At 39.9% G+C, this 21005-nt stretch overlaps 1 protein-coding gene across 1 annotated transcript in view; it reads left to right on the top strand.

Moving 5' to 3' along the window:
* Positions 1-20418, top strand: part of SMIM13 (small integral membrane protein 13) — a 39425-nt gene extending 19007 nt beyond the window's left edge. Inside the window, exon 2 of the mRNA XM_032141102.2 lies at positions 19636-20418. Coding sequence (XP_031996993.1) covers positions 19636-19835 — 200 coding nt within the window. The 3' untranslated portion in view covers positions 19836-20418. The remainder of the gene's footprint in view (positions 1-19635) is intronic.
* The last annotated feature ends 587 nt before the right edge of the window (positions 20419-21005 follow it).

The raw sequence follows: 21005 nt of genomic DNA on the forward strand, positions 1-21005 counted from the left end.
TGCCTGACTACCTACTCTAACAGAACCAGCTTAACCTAATGGCCTCCTGATGGAACTGCCTTTTTTTTTTTGGTTTTGTTTTGTTTTGTTTTTTGGAGGCAGTCTCGCTCTGTCTCCCAGGCTAGAGTGCAGTGATGCAATCTTGGCTCACTGCAACCTCCACCTCCCGGGTTCAAGTGATTCTTGTGCCTCAGACTCCTGAATAGCTAGAATTACAGGTGTGCACCACCATGCCCAGCTAATTTTTGTATCTTTAGTAGAGAACTCCTGACCTCAAGTGATCTGCTGTCCTTGACCTCCCAAAATGCGGGGATTACAGGCATGAGCCACCGCATCTGGCCCAAACTGCTTTCCATAAACATAAATTTACCTTTCTAATGTAAATCAAATCATACAACATGCTTTTTGTGTTTGACTTCTTTCTCCTAGCATAATGCTTTTGAAATCTATTTGTGTTGTGTGTATCAGTAATACATTCTTTTGTATTGCTGAAGGAGTATTCCATTGTATAGATATACCACAATTTGTTTATCCATTTACTCATTGATGGACATGAGAGTGGTTTCCAGCTTTTGGCTGTTAGTATTATTATTGTTTTATTTATTTATTTTTTTGAGATGGGGTCTTGCTCTGTCGCCCAAGCTGGAGTGCAATGGTATGATCTTGGCTCACTGCAACCTTCGCCTCCTGGGTTCAAGTAATTCTCCCGCCTCAGCCTCCCAAGTAGCTGGGATTATAGGTGACTGCCACCATGCCTGGCTAATTTATTTTATTTTATTTTATTTTATTTTATTTTTTGTATTTTTAGTAGAGACAGGGTTTCACCATGTTGGCCAGGCTGGTCTCAAACTCCTGACCTCAAGTAATCCACCCGCCTAGGCCTCCCAAAGTGCTGGGATTACAGGTGTGAACCTGTAGTAGTAGTATTAGTAGTAAGTAGTATTATTAACATTCAATTGCCAATCTTGGTGTAGACGTATGTTTTCATTTCTCTTGAGTAACTCTATAAGAAACTGCCAAACATTTGCATTGCCAACAGTCATGTGTGAGAATTTGTTACTCTGCATCCATCACCAACATTTGATGGTATTGTCTGTTTTTAATTTAGCCATTCTAGAGGATGGGTATTATGCTTTTGATTTTTGTTTCCTTAATGACTAATTATTTTGAGCATCTTTTATGTGTTATTTGCCATTCTTTCTACCTTCTGTGTAAATCATCTGTACAAATTTTTTCTAGTCATTTAAAAAATTGTGTTACTTGTCTTTTATCAAGTTGTAAACAATTCTTTATTCTGGATACAAGTTTTTTTTATTTGTTTTTATCAGATGTGTTTTGCAAGTATTTTCTTCTATTCTGTAGCTTGCCTTTTTATTTTTATTTTTTTGAGACGGAGTCTTGCTTTGTTGCCCAGGCTGGAGTGCAGTGGCACAATCTTGGCTCACTGCAGCCCCCACCTCCTGGGTTCAAACTGTTGCCTTGTTTCAGTCTCCCCAGTAGCTGGGAATTACAGGCATGTGCTACCATACCTGGCTAATTTTTGTATTTTTAGTAGAGGCAGGGTTTCACCATGCTGGCCAGGCTGGTCTCGAACTCCTGATCTCAGGTGGTCCACCCGCCTCGGCCTCCCAAAGTGCTGCGATTACAGGCGTGAGCCACCACACCGGCTGCCTTTTTATTTTTAAATGTCATTTGTTTTGTGTTATTGTTTGATAAGTCCTGCTTATCAAGTTTTTAAGGTATGACATATAAAGTTATTCTTTTTTTTTTTTTTTTAATTTTTTTGAGACGGAATCTCACTGTGTCGCCCATGCTGGAGTGCAACGGCACGATCTTGGCTCACTGCAACCTCTACAGCCCGGATTCAAGCAGTTCTCCTGCCTCAGCCTCCTGAGTAGCTGGGATTACAGGTGTGCGCCACCATGCGTGGCTAATTTTTGTATTTTTAGTAGAGATGGGATTTCACCATGTTGGCCAGGCTTGTCTCGAACTCCTGATCTCAAGTAATCTACCTGCCTCGGCCTCCCAAAGTGTTGGGATTACAGGCAGTTGAAGGTAGTTTTACCTTTTCTTCCCAATGTGTACGTTTGTCTTTTAGCTTTTGCCTCATTGCACTGGCTAGGGCCTTACAATGTTGCAAGAAAGGAGTGAGAGCAGACCTTCCCCCCGATCTTTTGGAGTAAAATATTTAGCCTTTTACCATTAAATAAATTATTAGCTGTAGGATTTTAATAGATATTCTTTATCAAGTTTAGGAAGAAAACTTCCCCTCTGTTTCTACTTTGTGGTGATTTTTCTTTTTTTTTTTTAAATCAGGAGTGGATGTTGGATTTTTTTTTTTCAAATGATTTTTCTGTATTAAGATGGTCATGTACTTTTTCTCTTTTCCTTTTTTTTTTTTTTTTTTTGAGATAGAGTCTCAGTCTGTTGCCCAGGCTGGAATGCGGTGGTATGATCTCTGCTCACTGCAACCTCCTCCTCCCAGGCTCAAGTGATTCTCGTGCCTCAGCCTCCTAAGTAGCTGGGATTACAGGCGTGTACCACCACACCCAGCTAATTTTTGTAATTTTAGTAGAGACGGGGTTTCACCATGTTGATCAGGCTGGTCTCGAACTGTTGACCTCAAGTGATCCACCCACCTTGGCCTCCCAAAGCGTTGGCATTACAGGCACGAGCCACCACGCCCGGCTGTATTTTTTCTCTTTTAAGTGTGTTAATATGGTGGATTATGTTGCATTTCGAATGTGAAACTAACCCATTCCTCAGATAAACCTGTTTTGGTCATGACATGTTATCCGTTTTCTATACTGTAGCAATAAATTTAGTAAGCATTTAAGATTTTTCTGTTTATATTCACGAGAAATACTTGTGGTTTTCTTAAACATCCTTGTCTGGTTTTGTCATCGTGTTAATGCAGACCTTATTACATGAGTTGGGTACTGTTCCTGTCTCTTTGGATTTTTGGAAGCGTTTACATACAATTGCTATATTGGTTTTCTATTGCTGCATAACAAATTCCCACAAATTTAGCAGCTTAAGACAACGCACAGTTATTAGATATCAGTTTCTGTGGGTCAGGAGTCTCCACCTGGCTTAGCTGGGTCCTCTGCTCCTAAGGCTGCAGTCAGGGTGTTGGCCGGACTGCGTTCCTTTCTGGAGCTTGGGTTCCTCCTTCAAGCTTATGTGGTTGTTGGCAGGATTCAGTTCCTTGTGACTGAGGACTCAAGGTGGCTCACCTCTTCATGCCAGTTGAATCTCTGACACCAGGGAGGGTCCCAATCCCTCTTTTAAGGTTTTTACCTAATTGAGTCAGGCCCACCGAAGGTAATTTCACTTTTGAATAACTAAAAATCAACTGATTGAGACCTTAATTATAGTTTCAAAATCCCTTCATCTTTACCAAATAACATACCCTAATAAAGGGAGTAACTATCGCATTACCTTTGCCATGTTCTTTCTTTCTTTCTTTTTTCTTTTTTTTTGAGGCAGAGTTTTGCTTTTGTTGCCCGGGCTGGGGTGCAATGGCTCAATCTCGGCTCATTGCAACCTCTGCCTCCTAGGTTCCAACGATTCTCCTGCCTCAGCCTCCCAAGTAGCTGGGATTACAAGCATGGGCCACCATGCCCGGCTAATTTTTTTGTATTTTTAGTAGAGACGGGGTTTCTCCATGTTGGTCAGGCTGGTCTCGAACTCCCGACCTCAGGTGATCCGCCTGCTTCGGCCTCCCAAAGTGCTGGGATTACAGGCGTGAGCCACTATGCCCTGCTGGCCAGCCTTCCTTCCTCTTTTTTTTTTTTTTTTTGACAGAGTCTCACTCTGTCACTCAGGCTGGAGCACAGTGGTGTGATCTCTGCCCACTGCAACCCCCGCCTCCCAGGTTCAAGCGATTCTCGTGCCTCAGCCTCCCAAGTAGCTGGGACTACAGGCATGCACTACCATACCCAGTTAATTTTTGTATTTTTTGCTAGAGATGGGGTTTCGCCATGTTGGCCAGGCTGGTCTCAAACTCTGGGCCTCAGGCGATCCGTGCACTTCAGCTTCCCAAAATGCTGGGATTATAGGCATGAGCCACTGCTCCTGGCCAGTTTTGCCATGTTCTGTTGGTTAGAAGCAGATCAGTTTCTACCCACATTCAAGAGGAGGAGTCATATAAAGATTACACAAAGGATTGACTCATTGGGATTACTAGAGTGTGTCACATTTGACATAATTTCTTTGTAAATGTTTGGTAGAATTCATCTGGGCTGGGACTTTTCTTTTTGGAAAGATTTTCAACTACAAATTCAGTTTCTTTATTAGATATTGGACTGTTCCACTTCCCTGTTTCTTCTTGAATGAGCTTTCATAGTTTGTGTTTTTCAGGCACTGTGTCTGTTTACTCTGAATTGTATAATTTACAGGGATAAAGTTTATAATATTTCTTAATTAGCCTTTTAACACCTGTAGGTTCTGATATTGGTTATTTGTGTCCTTTCTTGTTTGTTTGTAATTGGCCTGACTGGAGGTTTATAAATTTTATTGATCTTTTCCAAGAACCACCTTTGGTTTAATTGATTGTTTTCTCCCTCTTGCTTGTCCATATTCTGTTTCATTGGTTTATGTGTATATCTATATATCTTTCCTTCTGCTTATTTTGAGTTTAATTTGTACTTCTTTTTCAGGTTTCTTATGGGGAAAGCTTGGGTTATTGATTTTAGACTTTTCTTATTTTTAAGAAAATAGACATTTAATGGTAATTGTTTCTTTTTCTTCTTTCTTTTTTTTTTTTTTTTTTTGAGACATAGTCTCGCTGTGTCACGAGGCTGGAGTGCAGTGGCACAATCTCGGCTCACTGCAACCTCCACCTCCCGGGTTCAAGCGATTCTCCTGCCTCAGCCTCCTGACTAGCTGGCACTGCAGGTGCCTGCCACCATGCCCGGCTAATTTTTGTATTTTTAGTAGAGACAGGGTTTCACCATGTGGCCAGGATGGTCTCAATTTCTTGACCTCATGATCTGCCTGCCTTGGCTTCCCAAGTTGTTGAGATAACAGGCGTGAGCCACCATGCCTGGCCGACGTTTAATAATTGTTTCTAAGTATTGATTTTAACTTTTAAATTTTTATTCAATTCAAGATATTTTCTAATTTCACTTGTGATGTCTCCCTTGAACCATGGATTATTTAGAAGTATGTTGTTAAATTTTGAATATTTGTTCTTTTCCAGATATTTTGTTATCAGTTTCTAATTTGACTTTTTTATGGTCACACAATGTATTTTGTATGATAAAATTTAGGAGGGTTTACTCTTACATTTAATGGGACTTATGATATAGAATATGGTCTTTTTTTTTTTTCTTTTTAAGACAGGGTCTCTCTCTGTCACCCAGGCTGGAGTGCAGTGGCAAGATCTCCGCTCACTGCGACCTCTGCCTCCCTGGTTCAAGCGATTCTTGTGCCTCAGCCTTGCAAGTAGCTGGGATTGCACGCCTGGCAAATTTTTGTGTTTTCTGTAGAGATGGAGTTTCACCATGTTGGCCAGGCTGGTCTCGAACTCCTGACCTCAGGTGACCCACCCGCCTCGGCCTCCCAAAGTGCTGGGATTACAGGTGCATGCCACCATTCCCGGCCAATTTTTGTATTTTTAGTAGAGATGGGGTTTTGCCACGTTGGCCAGGCTGGTCTCGAACTCCTGACCTCAGGTCATCTGCCTACCTCAGCCTTCTAAAGTGCTGGGATTACAAGCGTGAACCACCACCTGTGGCCAGTATATGGTTTGTCTTTATGAACGTCCCATATATAATCGAAAAGAATGTTTTTTTCTGCTATTGATTGAAATGTTCTGTACATCTCAGGTCAGTTTGGTTGAGGGTTGTTTGGTACTTTTGTGAAAGGGCACCAGCAGCTTTTGCCATACAGTAGCTACTATGCTATATAGTAGGACTCTTCAGAGCAAACATTGATCTCTGTAACGGATCAGTTGGTCAAATTAATTAAATCTTGGTAGTTTTGGGGGTGGGGTTGGGACAGGGAGAATAAAAGTTGGTTGATTTGTTTTGAGTATCTACTTTGTGCCAGGTGCTGTTTTTTGCATAGTGAACACATTGGAAAACTGATTAAACCATACGTTTCCTTTCCTTAAGAAACTTGTGTCTCATAGGGAAGGTGGTCAGTACTATGGAGGATGGAAGTGAGCATGAGCTGCTAAAGCAATTACCCAAAATAGGTCATATTGAAGTAATAGTATTGTAGAACGATCTAGAAGTTATATATTAATAATGCTTAAAATTCTTAGTTACAGTAGTAGTAGTCTCGTATCTGTATTGTTTGCCTTAGAGGGGAGGAGGTTGGAGCCTATGAGATGGTAACAGTGCTAATATTTGATGAGTACTTATTATGTTTTAGGCATTCATTTTAGCTTGTTACATGTATTAACTTTTAATTAACCATATACCCTTTGAGAATGGGTACTGCTATTCACATTTTATAGAACAGGAAACTGAAGCGCATAAAGGTTAACTTGCCGAAGTCAGAAATAGTTTACTGAGTTAGGATTCATGGAAGAACATTGCGGTCTAACATGCCTCTGAGATATAAGAAATTATGGTGACAATCCAGTTGATAGATACAAGGATGTGATCTAGGATAGAGAATGACACTAGAAATGTAGAGAAGGAAACAGATGTGAGAGGGTTCATTAAAATAGAATCTGTAGCACTGGGATAAGATAAAGTGGGAACAAAATGCTGAAGAGGAACTCTTTTCTACTATAGAGATGAGGAGAGAATATAGTTCCCCCAAAGAGCTGTTGGATGGAGACAGACAGCAGACACATGCGTGTGCACTCTCTCCTCTCTCTCTTTCTCTCTCTCTCTCTCTCACTCACTCACTGTTTTTGAGATGTCTTCAAACTAGCCAGGTAGAAATTCCCTCTTGAGGTTCAGGAAAGGTGGAAAGTATGGATGAAAATTTGGTCCTCATCGTCTATAATAACAACGATATTTGGATCCATGGCAGTTTTGTGATCACCAGAAGAAGAAGAAGAGAACAGAAAGAGGAGAGAGGAGATTTTAAAAGGCAACTTGAAATGTCATGATTATTGGATAGAAAAGCTTTGGATTTGGAGGTACTATGGTTCAAATTTGTGTTGATTTGATAGTGGTAACTCCAGGGGCATAATAACTTCTAGCATTGCCTAGTGTGTCGTTGAGAAAGGGGTGTGTACAATAGAGGGAGAATTTTAAGAATTAGAAGAGCTTGGCTTACTTGGTTTAGTCTACGTTTAGCACTTGGACATACTGTCTCACAGATGAGCCTTTGCTGCCTTCAGAGTAAAATGGAAATAAGGCAATAAGATTGAAAATGGAAAAGAGCTTTTTATAAATGTGAAATTGGTATTGAGCCAGTCAGAGATTATATAACACCATTGGAATGATTCCACAATTTACAAAGATAAGCCAAATGTCCAACAACGATAGACTGGATTAAGAAAATGTGGCACATATACACCATGGAATACTATGCAGCCATAAAAAATGATGAGTTTGTGTCCTTTGTAGGGACATGGATGAAACTGGAAATCATCATTCTCAGTAAACTATCGCAAGGACAAAAAACCAAACACCTCATGTTCTCACTCATAGGTGGGAATTGAACAATGAGAACACGTGGACACAGGAAGGGGAACATCACACTCTGGGGACTGTCGTGGGGTTGGGGGAGGGGGGAGGGATAGCATTAGGAGATATACCTAATGCTAATTGACGAGTTAATGGGTGCAGCACACCAACATGGCACACGTATACATATGTAACAAACCTGCACATTGTGCACATGTACCCTAAAACTTAAAGTATAATTAAAAAAAAAAGAATTTGTAGTTATACTGCACCTGGCTTTTGGACTGAAAATGCCTTGGGTAGTGTGTCTTAATCTGTTTGGGCTGCTGTAACAGAAATACCATAGACTGGGTGGCTTATAAACAACGGAAGTTTATTTCTCATGGTCCTAGAGGGCTGGGAAATCCAAGATCAAGGTACTGGCAGATTTAGTGTCTGGTGAGGGCCTGCTTCCTGGTTCATAGATGTCTGTCTTCTCACTGTGTCCAAACATGGCAGAAGGGGAAGGAGTGAGGGAGCTCTCTGGGGTGTTATTTTAATAAATGCATTAATCTCATTCATGAGGACTCCACCCTATGACCTAATCACCTCCCAGAGGCTCCACCTGCAAGTACTGTCACACTGGGGATTAAATTTCAATATATGAATTTTGGGAGCACACAAACATTCAGACTACAGCAAGTAGCAAAATCGTATTCTCATTCTCTAGATAGTGCTTTGTGTTTCAGTCATACTGTCACCATGAAAATCTGAGAAATTTGATACACTGTTAAGATTCATTGCTCTGTCTTATGTAGCTGGCTGTCTTCTAATGTCGTGAGTCACTGTGTGCCTTTATTTTCTTATTTAGAAAATGGGAATAATGATTGCTGGTCTCATTCAGATGGATTGTGTAAAAGCACAGTGATTGAATGTAAAAGCACTTTGTGAACTGATAACTGTGTAATTGAAGGTGAAATTACACTTCTCCCCTGGGTTTGTGGTGTGTTGACAGTGATGGTTCATCACTCAAGTTCATCTATCACAACCCTTCTGCTGCCAGCATGTTTATCTTACATAGAAAACAATTTACAGTGTGTTTCATGAAATTCATCATTTGAACAAATGCTTACTTATTGGCACACAGAAGTGAGTGCTCTTTTGCCTGTCTCAGAATACACACCCTGTGTTGCTGACTAGTTATTCTGGCATACAATGCGAGACTGAAGCAAGACATAAACTTCCTTTTAAGCTGAAAAACTGCAAAACCCATTTTAACAATCAGTGTATTGTGGACTGTCCTTTGCCCCTCACCTCTCCTTTCTTTTTTCACTCTCTACTGTTTCCGTCTTACTAAATCGCAGGACGTGGTTCCAGACCCATGCCCATAGAATAAGAGTTAAGAAGTTTCTGATATGTGCCTTTTGGGTCTGGGTGGGAGGAATTGTATAAGCTATACTTCTGTAAGAAGTCCGCTGTAGGCATGCAGGGTGCAATGGGTAAGCCTTTTTCAGAAAAAGCCTGCCTGGGTTTTAGTGGTTTTACTTCCTTCATTTCCCTCTCCCCCAGAATACATATGCTCACGTGGGAGAAGTTAATCACTAGGGCCCAGGGTCCGGATTAGGTTGGTCTATATTTATGGTTATACAGGTGCCTCTCCCCCTCCCAACACACACACCTGCATACACACCCCTCTGCTGTTATTTGGTGCTCTCTTACCAATATCATGTAAAGGGTGATGCTTTATTTTCTATTACGTAACTTTCCACTTGTCTTCTCTTCCACTCATTGTATAAAAGAGAATGAGTTCTGAATGCATAAGTGCTATATTAAACATTTTATTAACCAGACATAATACAATTCTACTTGGAGCAAGATACAGTCATTCTTTATGTCCACTTCTGACTATCCATTATGTCGGTCATCATATCAAGGGTCCTTCTGCAGCATTGCTCCACTCATCAGCAATGTCTGGCCAGTTTCTTTGTTGCTCCCCTTACATGCATACCTACACTGTCTCACTAGTAAATACTGATTTTGCATTAAGCTGCCTTTTCTCAAGTCTTCTCAGGTTCTCTGGTCAACTGTGGTTCCGTCTATCCCCCATGGGCACCGCACTGCTAATCTTTTTCTTCTTTTCCTTGGCCAATCTCCACAATTGATTGGCAGCAGCACTCATGCTTCTTTTTCACTTCTTTTTGTCTTTTCCAAGGCTGCATGTGCATCAGAATCATCTAGGGAGCTTAAAAAAATGAATAAGCACAATCCCTGGAGATTGATTTTGGGATATCTGGGATGAGCTCTTGGCAATCTGTATTTTCTGAAATCTCCTCAGCAGATTTTGAAGTTTGAATGATCCCTCTTGTGAAGGGTGCAGTGTGATAATCACATACCTTTAACTAGAATCGTTCCACTGGATAATAATTTTGAACTTGCCTTACTTTTACAGGTGTTCTTTTCCCTAAAAGGGAAAATACGAATCCTATCCTCTTGTGACCCTACCTTGCTCCGACTCTGAGTAGTTCCTCTGCCCTAGAGGTGGAGGACTTTTTGCAGTGTGGACCAAAAGCCAGGCCTGTGACCTTCTTGCAGTGTGGACCAAAGGTCAGGTCTGTGACCTTTTTGCAGTGTGGACCAAAGGTCAGGCCTGTGACCTTTTTGCAGTGTGGACCAAAGCTCAGGCCTGTGACCTTTTTGCAGTATGGACCAAAGGTCAGGCCTATCCTCTTGTGACCCCCCCCTTGCCCTGACTAAGTAGTTCCTCTGTTCTAGAGGTGGAGGACTTTTTGCAGTGTGGACCTTTATCAAAGGTCAGGCCTGTGTTTTAAAGGAATTGAGGCAGATTCCAAGAAGATTAAAGGTTTTGGTTAGACATTATCTAACAAAATAATTGCCTGCCTGGGTTTGTTTTTGGGGTGGCTCCTGTGATAGAGGCCGTCCTCCAAGAGCCTATTGTCTAATAAAGGTAGAGGAGATATCATTACTGGGGATCTTTTTCCAGGCTGTTCCCTCCACTCCCCTTAAATCTCAGAAAACACCCATGTCAGCTGGGCATGGCAGCTCACACCTGTAATCCCAGCACCTTGAGAGGCTAAGGCGGGAGAATCACTTGAACCAGGAGTTTGAGACCAGCCTGGGCAACAAAGCAGGACCCTGTCTCTACAATAAATAAATAAAAACACCCATGTCCTCTCAGGGATAGGCCCTATATCCATGTTCACTGTACCTGCTCCTGGGGCTGAAACTTGAACTCAGTTTAGGGCAGAGATTCTACGTTGTGTTTTTTCTAGGTTTGTGTTTTAGAAAGCTGGGGGGAGGAGGAGCAATCTACAGAGAGAAGCATAGAGGAAAATGGAGCCACTGTGCAGAGAGAAACAGATAATTCTGAGCAAATGACCTCAGTTCATGAGAACCTTCTCCTAGTTCTCGTCCCTCGTAAGGGCGCTTCCTCCCATGCTCTCTGAGACACCTCTGTAGCTTTTAGTAAATTTCCCTTTTTTTGTTTAAGCTAAGTCTTTGGAATTCTCTAACTTGAACTAAAAGCTGCTTTATTAAAATAACAAGAGATGAACTATGTGTGTGACTTTCTATTTCGTGTTATATTTGTCATAAGATGATTACAAATACCATAGATGAATAGATTTTGAGCCCTATTAGTCAGCAGCAAGGAGTGTGGCATACCAGAAGTGTATGACAGAACAGTTTAGTTAAACTGAATAACAATTTGGCCATTAGATGATATGTGCAAAGCATTTTCTTACAGTTCTTGTCCCAGAGTTTTAAAAGTTAGCTGTTATTATTTTTATTGCTACATAATCATACATATTTATGGAGTATATATGATATTTCAATACATACATATAATTTACCATGATCAAAGCAGGGTATTTAGCAAATCCATCACCTCAAACATTTATCATTTCTTTGTGTTGGAAACATTTCAAATCTTCTAGCTATTTTGAAATATACAATAAATTATTGTAGTATTTTTTATTTTTGTGGGTATATAGTAGGTATATATATATATGGGGTACGTGAGATATTTTGATACGGGCATGCAGTGCATAATCACATCAGGATAAATGGGTTATTCACTACCTCAAGCATTTATCCTTTGCGTTATAATTCTTTTATTTTCTTTTAGTTATTTTTATAAATGTACAGTAAGTTATTGTTGACCGTAATCACCCTGATGTGCTGTCAAATACTAGATTTTATTCATTCTATCTAAATATGTTTTTGTACCCATTAACCATTCCCACTCCCTGCCCCTTCAGTACCCTTCCCAGCCTCTGGGAGCTATCATTCTACTTTCTATAAGTTCAGTTGTTTTAATTCTTAGCTCCTACAAATAAGTGAGAATATGCAAAGTTTGTCTTTCTGTGCTTGGCTTATTTCATTTAACATCCTCCAGTTTCATCCGTGTTATTGCAAGTGACAGGATCTCATTCTTTTCTTTGGCTGAATAGGATTCCATTGTGTATATGTACCACGTTTTTAAAATCCATTTGTCTGTTGATGGACACCTAGGTTGCTTCCAAATCTTGATTATTGTGAATAGTACTGCACTAAACATGGGAATGTAGGTATCTCTTCAGTATATTGATTTCCTTTTTTTAGCGGGGTAGGTGGGGAAATACCTAGCAGTGGGATTGCTGGATCATATGGTGGTTTTATTTTTAGATTTTTAAAGGAACCTCCAAATTGTTCTCCATAGTGGTGTTACTAACTTATGTACACAGTGTTTCCACCAGCATTGTACAAGGGTTCCTTTTTTCTCCACGTTCTCACCAGCATTCGTTATTGTCTATCTTTTGGATAAAAGCCATTTTAACTGGGTGAGATGATATCTCATTGTAGTTTTGTTTTGCATTTCTCTGATGATCAGTGATGTTGAGCACCTTTTTAAATACCTTCAGGTGGTTTCTTATCAGTAATGTCCTTTTCTTTCAGGTTGAAGAACTCCCTTTAGCACTTCTTGTAGGACAGGTTTGGTGTTGACTAAATCCCCTAGCGGGAAAGTCTTGATTTCTCCTTCATGTTTGAAGGATATTTTTGCTCGATATACTGTTCTAGGATAATTTTTTTTCCTTCAGCATTTTAAATATGCCATGCCATGGCCGGGCGTAGTAGCTCACACCTGTAATCCCAGCATTTTGGGAGGCTGAGGCCGGTGGATCACCTGAGGTCAGGAGTTCGAGACCAACCTGGCCAACATGTCGAAACCCAGTCTCTACTAAAAATACAAAAATCAGCTGGGCATGGTGGCATGCGCCCGTAATGCCAGCTACTTGGGAGGCTGAGGCAGGAGAATCACTTGAACCTGGGAGGCGGAGGTTTCAGGGAGGCAGAGGTTGCAGTGAGCTGAGATTGCGCTACTGCACTCCAGTCTGGGCAACAGAGTGAGACTCCATCTTAAAAAAAAAAAAAAAAAAAAGACCTGGTGTGGTGGCTCACGCCTGTAATCCCAGCCCTTTGGGAGGCCAAGGCGGGTGGATCCCTTGAAATCAGGAGTTTGAGACCAGCCTGGCCAACATGGTGAAACTCCATCTCTACTAAAAATACAAAAATTAGCTGGGCATGGTAGTGCACACCTGTAATCTCAGCTACTCGGGAGTCTGAGGCAGGAGAATTGCTTGAACCTGGGAAGTAGAGGTTGCAGTGAGCCGAGAGCGTGCCATTGCACTGCAGATTGATTGCCAGACATGTTCAAGCTTTTGAGTATCTTATTTGTTTCTTTTCTCTTGCTGCTTTTAGGATCCTTTCTTTGTCCCTTACCTTTGGGAGTTTGATTATTAAATGCCTTGAGTAGTCTTCTTTGGATTAAATCTGCCTGGTGTTCTATAACTTTCTTGTACTTGAGTATTGATACCTTTCTCTAGGTTTGAGAAGTTCTCTGTTATCTCTTTAAATAAACTTTGTACCCTAATCTCTCTCTCTACCTCCTCTTTAAGGCTTGTAATTCTTAGATTAGCCCTTCTGAGGCTATTCTCTAGATCCTGTAGATGTACTTTATTCTTTTTTCTTTTGTCTCCTCTGACTGCATATTTTCATTTATTTTATTTATTTATTTTGAGATGGAATCTCACTCTGTTGCCCAGGCTGGAGTGCAGTGGCGCGATCTTAGCTCACCACAACCTCCGCCTCCTGGGTTCAAGTGATTCTCCTGCCTCAGCTTCCCGAGTAGCTGGGACTACAGGTGCGTGCCACCACGCCCAGCTAATTTTTGTATTTTTAGTGGAGGCAGGGTTTCACTGTGTTGGCCAGGCTGGTCTTCAACTCCTGACCTCGTGATCCGCCTGCCTCAGCCTCCCAAAGTGCTGAGATTATAGGCGTGAGCCATGGCGCCCGGCCCTGGCTGCATATTTTCAAATAGCCTGTCTTCAAGGTCACTAATTTTCTTTTGCTTGATCAGTTCTTCTGTTGAGAGACTGATGCATTCCTCAGTATGTCAGTTGAAATTTTCAGCTCCAGAATTTCTGTTTGATTTAAAAAAATTATTTCAATCTTTTTGTTAAATTTATCTGATAGGATTCAAATTCATTCTCTTATCTTTAATTTTGTTGAGCCTCCTCAAAACAGCTATTTTGAATTCTCTCTCTGAAAGGTCACATATCTCTGGGAGTGGTCTCTGATGCCTTATGTAGTTCATTTGGTGAGGTCGTGTTTTCCTGGATGGTCTTGATACTTCTGGATGTTTATTGGTGTCTGGGCATTGCAGTTAGGTGTTTATTGTGGTCTTCACAATCTGGGCTTGTTTGTACCTATCCTTCTTGGGAATGCTTTCCAAGTTTTGGAAGGGACTTGGGCATTGTGACTTAAGTCTTTGTTCACTGTAGCCATGTTTGCATTGGGAAGCATCCCAAGCCCAGTTATGCCGTGGCTCTTGCAGACTTGTAGAGTCACCACCTTGGTTGTCTTGGGTAAGATCCAGAAGAATTCTCTGGGTTAGCAAGCAGAAACTCTTGTTCTCTTCCCTTACTTTCCCCCAAACAAATGGAGTCTCTCTGTGCTGAGCTGCCTGGAGCTGGGGAAGGGATAACATAGTCACCCCTGCGGCCACCACTGCTGGGACTGTGCTGAGTCAGACTTGAAGCCGGCATAACAATGGGTCTTGATTGAAGCTCATGGTGACCACTGCCTGGCTGCCACTTATGTTTGCTCAAGGCCCAAGGGCTCTACAATCAGCAGGTGGTGAATCCAGTCAGGCTTGTGTCCTTCCCATTAGGGTGGGGTGAGTTCCCCCCTAGCTGTCTGGGAGCCAGGGCCAGGAGTTGGGAAACTTACGAATTTACCTGGTGCTCTCTATTCTACTGCAGCTAAGCTGGCACCGAAGCTGTAAGACAAAATCCCTCCCAGTTTTCCCTTTCCTCAAACAGAGAACTGTTTCCTTGTGGCCACAGCTGCCCTAGGCCCACAGGGACTACTGTCTTCCAGGCACCAGTGTTCACTTTAAGTCAGGTAGTGTGATGTGTCCTAGTTGTTATTATTGTCATATCTAACATAGCAGTTGAATAGCTTATTGGCAGTTGTATCTGGCACAGTAATACCTTTCTTAGTTTATTCTTTGCTCAGTCATACTTCTCCTGGTATGTATTCATTGGGGGCTTTAATAATGGTTTTTTTCCTCAAAACAGATATGTCTTGTGTCATTTTCCCATTCAGACTACCTGGCATTTTTAGTCTCATCCTTTGTTCAGACTGTGAACACTCTTTGATAAACAGCCTGTGGTAGAAGCATCAGATCTTACTAGTCCTAAGTATTATGATATGGAAACACCCCTTCCTCCTGTCCTCCTCCTGTCTCTTCCCAAAATTACACCTCTGTAAGAACTTAGTCATTTTACTTGGAGGACAACTTGTTGAACTTTCCTCAATTTAGTGAATTTACTGCAATTCTTACCTAAACTGCAATTTATCTCGTTCCTTTGTACTCCCAACCTATCATTACAGTAGTCATTGTGAAAAAAAACAACAAAACAACTGGGTGTTTGTTCTTTTTGGCTGCCCAGTAGATGAGCTCCCTAGTTGTATTAGGGGAATTCCATACCTCACAGTGTTTTGTGAGAAACAGTGTCACTACTGCATGTTTTCCTCCAGCCCTCACACAGCCTATACCCAGACAGAATTGGGAGAAAAATGCATACTGTTCAAGCTTACCTCTCTCCAGATTTGAGGATAAAAATTACAGCAGTATGGAATTGGAGTGGTTCAGATGGCCAGGGTGGGGAGGGGAGTGGTGAGTGGACATAGTAGCCATAACTTGCCTCTCCAAACTCTGGAGTTTTTCTCAGTGATACCACATTCTGGTTCTGAATTTTGACTTGAGATTGAATCCCTTACATTGGTTGCTGGCAGTGATTACCAAAAAAATTTTTTTGATTCCTCTTACTAAAATTGGGGAAGAGAGAGTCTGTGATCTAGCTGAATGCTCTTGTATCCCAAGCCTCTGAAAGCTACAGCTGTCCTTAGTTCCTTACCTTGTAGATTTCTGTGCTGAGAGACTTACTCTTTCTTAACCATCCCAAGAGCACTATAGTACTTATGTTGGGAACCCCAGTGGTGAGGCCCTTTATCATAGCCTTTTCAGTCAAAAGACTTCCTCACTCTTCTTTATGGTCATTTTCTACATTGTAGCCACTGTTGGAATCTTTGGTTTTAATGAAATCAAGACTATCAGTTTTTAGAAAGATTATAATTCTCTGATAGTAAATTTACCACTGTAGTATCTGTTTAGCACAATACACTGATCAAGTGAGTTCTTTTAAGTTACATTTTCGAGTCTAACCTAAGAGTTAAGAGAAGTTTTCCTTAGTATTTGTTGAAGTCAACTGACCTTGTTAATTTAGGACAATTAATGGCTTTGAGGTATTTACAAAATACAAATCTACAGACTATTCATGATTTATCTTACCACTTTCTTTCTTATTTATCCCAATTACCAAAGCCATGTTTTGTTCATTGTGGAAAAATTTGGTAAGTACAGAGAAATATATATTTTTTAAAAAAACAAGGTGGGTCTCCAAATTGATCTACAGATTAAATGCAGTCCCTGTCAAAATTCTTGATGCCATTTTTTATTTATTTATTTATTTTTACTGAAATCAACAAGATGATTCTAAAATTCCCATGGAAATGACTCGGAATAGTCAAAACAATCTTGAAAAAGAACATTGAGGGACTCACGTTTCCTGATTTTTAAACTTAGTATAAAGCTACTGTAACCAACATGGGGTGGGACTAGAATAATGATAGGCATATACAGGTTAATGGGATGGGATTGAGAGTCCAGAAATAAACTGTAACGTTTATGGCCAATTACTTTTTGACAGAGGTGCCAAGATAATGTAACAGTGGGGGAAAATAATCTTTTCAACAAATGATCCTGGAACAGCTTGATTTCCTCATGCAAAAGGATGAATTTGGACCCCTCTCTTATACCAAAATTAACAAAAGTGGATTAAAGACTTACGTCTAAGAGCAAAACTATAAACTCTTAGAAGAACTACATAGATGTAAATCTTCATGACGTAGGATTGGTCAGTGGTTTCCTAGATATGCCATCCAACGTACAAGCAAACAAAGGAAAAAATGATGCATTAGGCTTCCTTAAAATTAAAAACTTAGGTGCTTCAAAGTACTTTTTCAAGAAAGTGAAAAGCTGGCCCACAGAATGGGAGAAAATATTTGCAAATCATATACCTGATAAGCATCTAATATCTAGAATATACTAACAACTCTTACAACTCAATAATAAAAAGACAAGCAACTAAATTTTAAAAAGAGCAAAAGAAATGAATAGATATTTCTCCAAAGAAGATAACAGATGGCTAATAAGAACATGAAAAGATGTTTAACATCATTAGTCATGAGGGAAATGCAAATCAAAGCTTCATGATATACCACCATGCCTGCTAGGAGTCCTGTAATAAAAAAGATGGACAATAAAAAGTGTTGGCGAGGATGTAGAGAAATTGGAACCTCATACATCGCAGGTGGGAATGTAAAGTGTTGAAGCTGCTTTGCAGTTTCACAAGTGTTTAAACACAAAGTTACCGTATGACCCAGCAATTCACTTCTAGATAGATAACACCCAAGATAAATGAAAACATGCGTCCATGGAGAAACTTGTACACAAATATTCATTGCAGTCAAAAAGTGGCAACTTTCTTTCTTATAATAGCCAAAAGTAGAAACTTCTAAATGTCTATCAATTGATGAATCCTTAAACAGAATGTAATATATACATAAAATTGAATATTATTCAACCATAAAAAGAAATGAAGTACTGATGCTTACAACACAATGGACACACCTTGGAAACATGGGCTGAGTTTGAAAAACCAGACACAGAGGCCATGTATTGTGTGATTTCATTAAAATGACATGTTCAGAATAGGCAAATCCATAGAGACAGAAAGTAGATTAGTGGTTGCCAGGGGCAAGTGGGAGCAGGGATGGGGTGTGACTGTTAATGGGTATGAGGTTTCTCTTGGGGTTGATGAAAATGTTTTGGACTTCAGTAGTGGTGACGGTTGTACAATCTTGTGGATATGCTAAAAAACACTGAATTGTATACTTTAAATGGATGAATTTTATGGTATGTGAATTACATCTCAATTTAAAAACTCAACAGAAGCTACCTCAGATCCCACTGCCTAAGGACAACCACAACTGACATCAGTTGAGCGTTTTAGAAAATGCCTAATGCCAGGCACCTTTTGATACCTTCTCATTCATTCCTCACTGGAATGAATATTCTGTCAGAACTGGAACTCCTGACTTCTTCCTCGGTGTTCTTTCCACTAATTCGCTCTGCCTGTTTTACACAGAATTTTGGGTAAAGAGAGAAGATGCTAATTTGGAATATCATTAAAATAATATTTTCCAAAGTTGGGTGCTTTACTCAGACACACAGTTGACCAAAAAGTATTTGTGATTTGGTTCAGGTAACACTCAGCACTCAAGCTTAAAGCAAAAACTTGAGAAATTGATTAAATCTCTGAAGTTTGTCTTTAGTGTCAAGGGGTTTATAGTAATTTTTTCCCAGAGATAGTAAAAAAAACAAGTAAAATTAGAAACTCCCCTTATGTATCCGTTTATCTTGGCCTGGATTAACACTGGGCAAGAAGAGCTGGTTGTATTTTGTTTTCACAAAATATGCTGTGTTTCATTTCTATTCTATGCAACCAGAGTCTTTAAAGTAGACAGCATCAAGAAAACACGTGAGCATGAAAAACCTTGTTAGGGTGGTTAATTTAGTTTATTTTATGCTCTTAACATTTTAGAGCAACCAAGCATAGGTTCAGCAGTTTTCTCTTGTGTGTTCCTTCATAAATTAATGTTTGTTCCTTATTAGTGAACATTTAAAAACCTTACTACTCCTTGCAAAAACAAAAGTTGGTTTTTTTTTGTTAAAAGAGAATTAGTCATACTTTTTAATGACATTGATGTGAAAATATCGTATTTTAAAAATCTGTGTTTTAAACACAGAATCTAAGATATTGGTGCCATGGCTTTAGTCTTTCATCATATAATTTAAGAAAATATATTTTCTTTGAAAATTATTTCCAGAAACTTACGAATAGTTTTGTCCTGACTGAGTGGTTTTCATCATAGTGCAGTTAAGCCCTGCTATTTAAGGCCTTCTGGATTCTGATTGAAACAAACTTGCTTTTAGTAAATAAATAGCACCGAGATATGAAAGTCCAAGTAAATGGCAAAGTGAATTCTTTCTTTCCCAGAAAAATGCTCTCAAAAATTTGATTTTAGTATAAGTAACACTTTTACTTAGATATCATAAACTCATTATGATTTTACTGTAGATGGACTCAGCCCGAATTCTAAATTCTATGAGGGTAGAGACTGTTTTTGCCATTACTGTAATCCCAGAGTTTATCCTCATTCCTTGTACAAAAAATGTTTGTTATATCATTATATATTTGTAATTATGTATATTTTTATATAGTATTTTGTAATATACCCCCCATTAACTGTAACGTTTTGAATTGATACCATTATGTGTAATAACTTTTCTTAATGTTTTTGTCTTTCTCTGTAGGTTGGTATTTTGTATGGCATCTTTTTTTATCAAAATTCAAGTTTCTCCGGGAACTGGTGGGAGACACAGGATCCCAAGAGGGAGATCATGAGCCTTCAGGATCTGAAACTGAAGAAGACACTTCCTCCTCTCCACACAGAATCAGATCCGCTCGCCAGAGGAGGGCACCTACTGATGAAGGCTACAGACCCCTGACATAGTCCTGTACTTTTGAAGGATGAAAAGGCAGTTGCCAGCTTCTGTCTTTTAGTGACTTGGCTTTGAAATTTACTAATGACTGAAGAACATTTGTATTGGATTTTAAGTCCAGTTTTAAAAAAGATTTACATGTAAGCCATATAAAAATAAAGGGAACTAAAACCAAATTGGACTATTATAAATTTCATCTTAAAGATAATATTTTGTTTCACTAGCTTTCTACTTATACACTTATTGCTTGGCTTCTGGGCTTATTTTCTTGCACTGGTGCAGATCTGGTAAACATTAAAGACTTGAAAAACCATATTGTGTTCGCCCTAAAATGTACATTTTTCTTCCCATTTTAACTTGTCTGAAATTGGGATGCATCTCATTACTGTCAACCAGGCGATAGTCATGTAACGCTCCTACCGTGTGCATGTGCGAATTTACAGCTTGTCATCGTGTCATCCCTTTAACCAACATGTGTTTTGTTGGTATCAAATGTGTCAGGTTTAATTGACATTTTAAAATGTCTTCAAAAAGATTACACTATGATTCAGCATTGAAACAAAAAGTTATTGTGTATGCAGAAAAGCATGGAAACAGAGCAGCAGGGCGTACATTTGATATTAGTGAAGCAAATATTCGTCGCTGGAGAAATGATCGCAATTCCATATTTTCCTGCAAAGCAACAACAAAATGTTTTACGGGACCTAAGAAAGGTAGGTACCCACAAGTAGATGAAGCTGTACTACATTTCATCAGTGAGACACGTGCAAAAGGATTGCCTGTCACACGCCAAGCAATGCAATTGAAGGCAGGAGAAATTGCCAAAACCCTAGGAATTGATGAAACAAAATTCAAAGCCACAAGAGGCTGGTGTGACCGATTCATGCACCGAGCAGGACTATCATTAAGGCGTCAAACATCGTTTTGTCCCAAGCTCCCCGCTGCCATTAAACAGAAGACAGTGTTGGAGCACTCTTACAAGAAGTGCTGCATAACCAGTACTCTTGACAACACGGGGAGAGACGTTCTGTGGAAAAATGCAGACATCAATGACTGTGGTTTGAAAAGTGATTCAGAAGAGTTGGATTCAGAATATGAAGTTATAACTTAACCAATTTATTTCACACATTTTCTTTACATATGCACAAGATTGATGTGATAAAAATCTGTTTAACTCAAAG

The sequence above is a fragment of the Hylobates moloch genome, unplaced genomic scaffold (genome assembly GCF_009828535.3).
Source record: "Hylobates moloch isolate HMO894 unplaced genomic scaffold, HMol_V3 SCAFFOLD_20, whole genome shotgun sequence".
NCBI lineage: Eukaryota > Metazoa > Chordata > Mammalia > Primates > Hylobatidae > Hylobates > Hylobates moloch.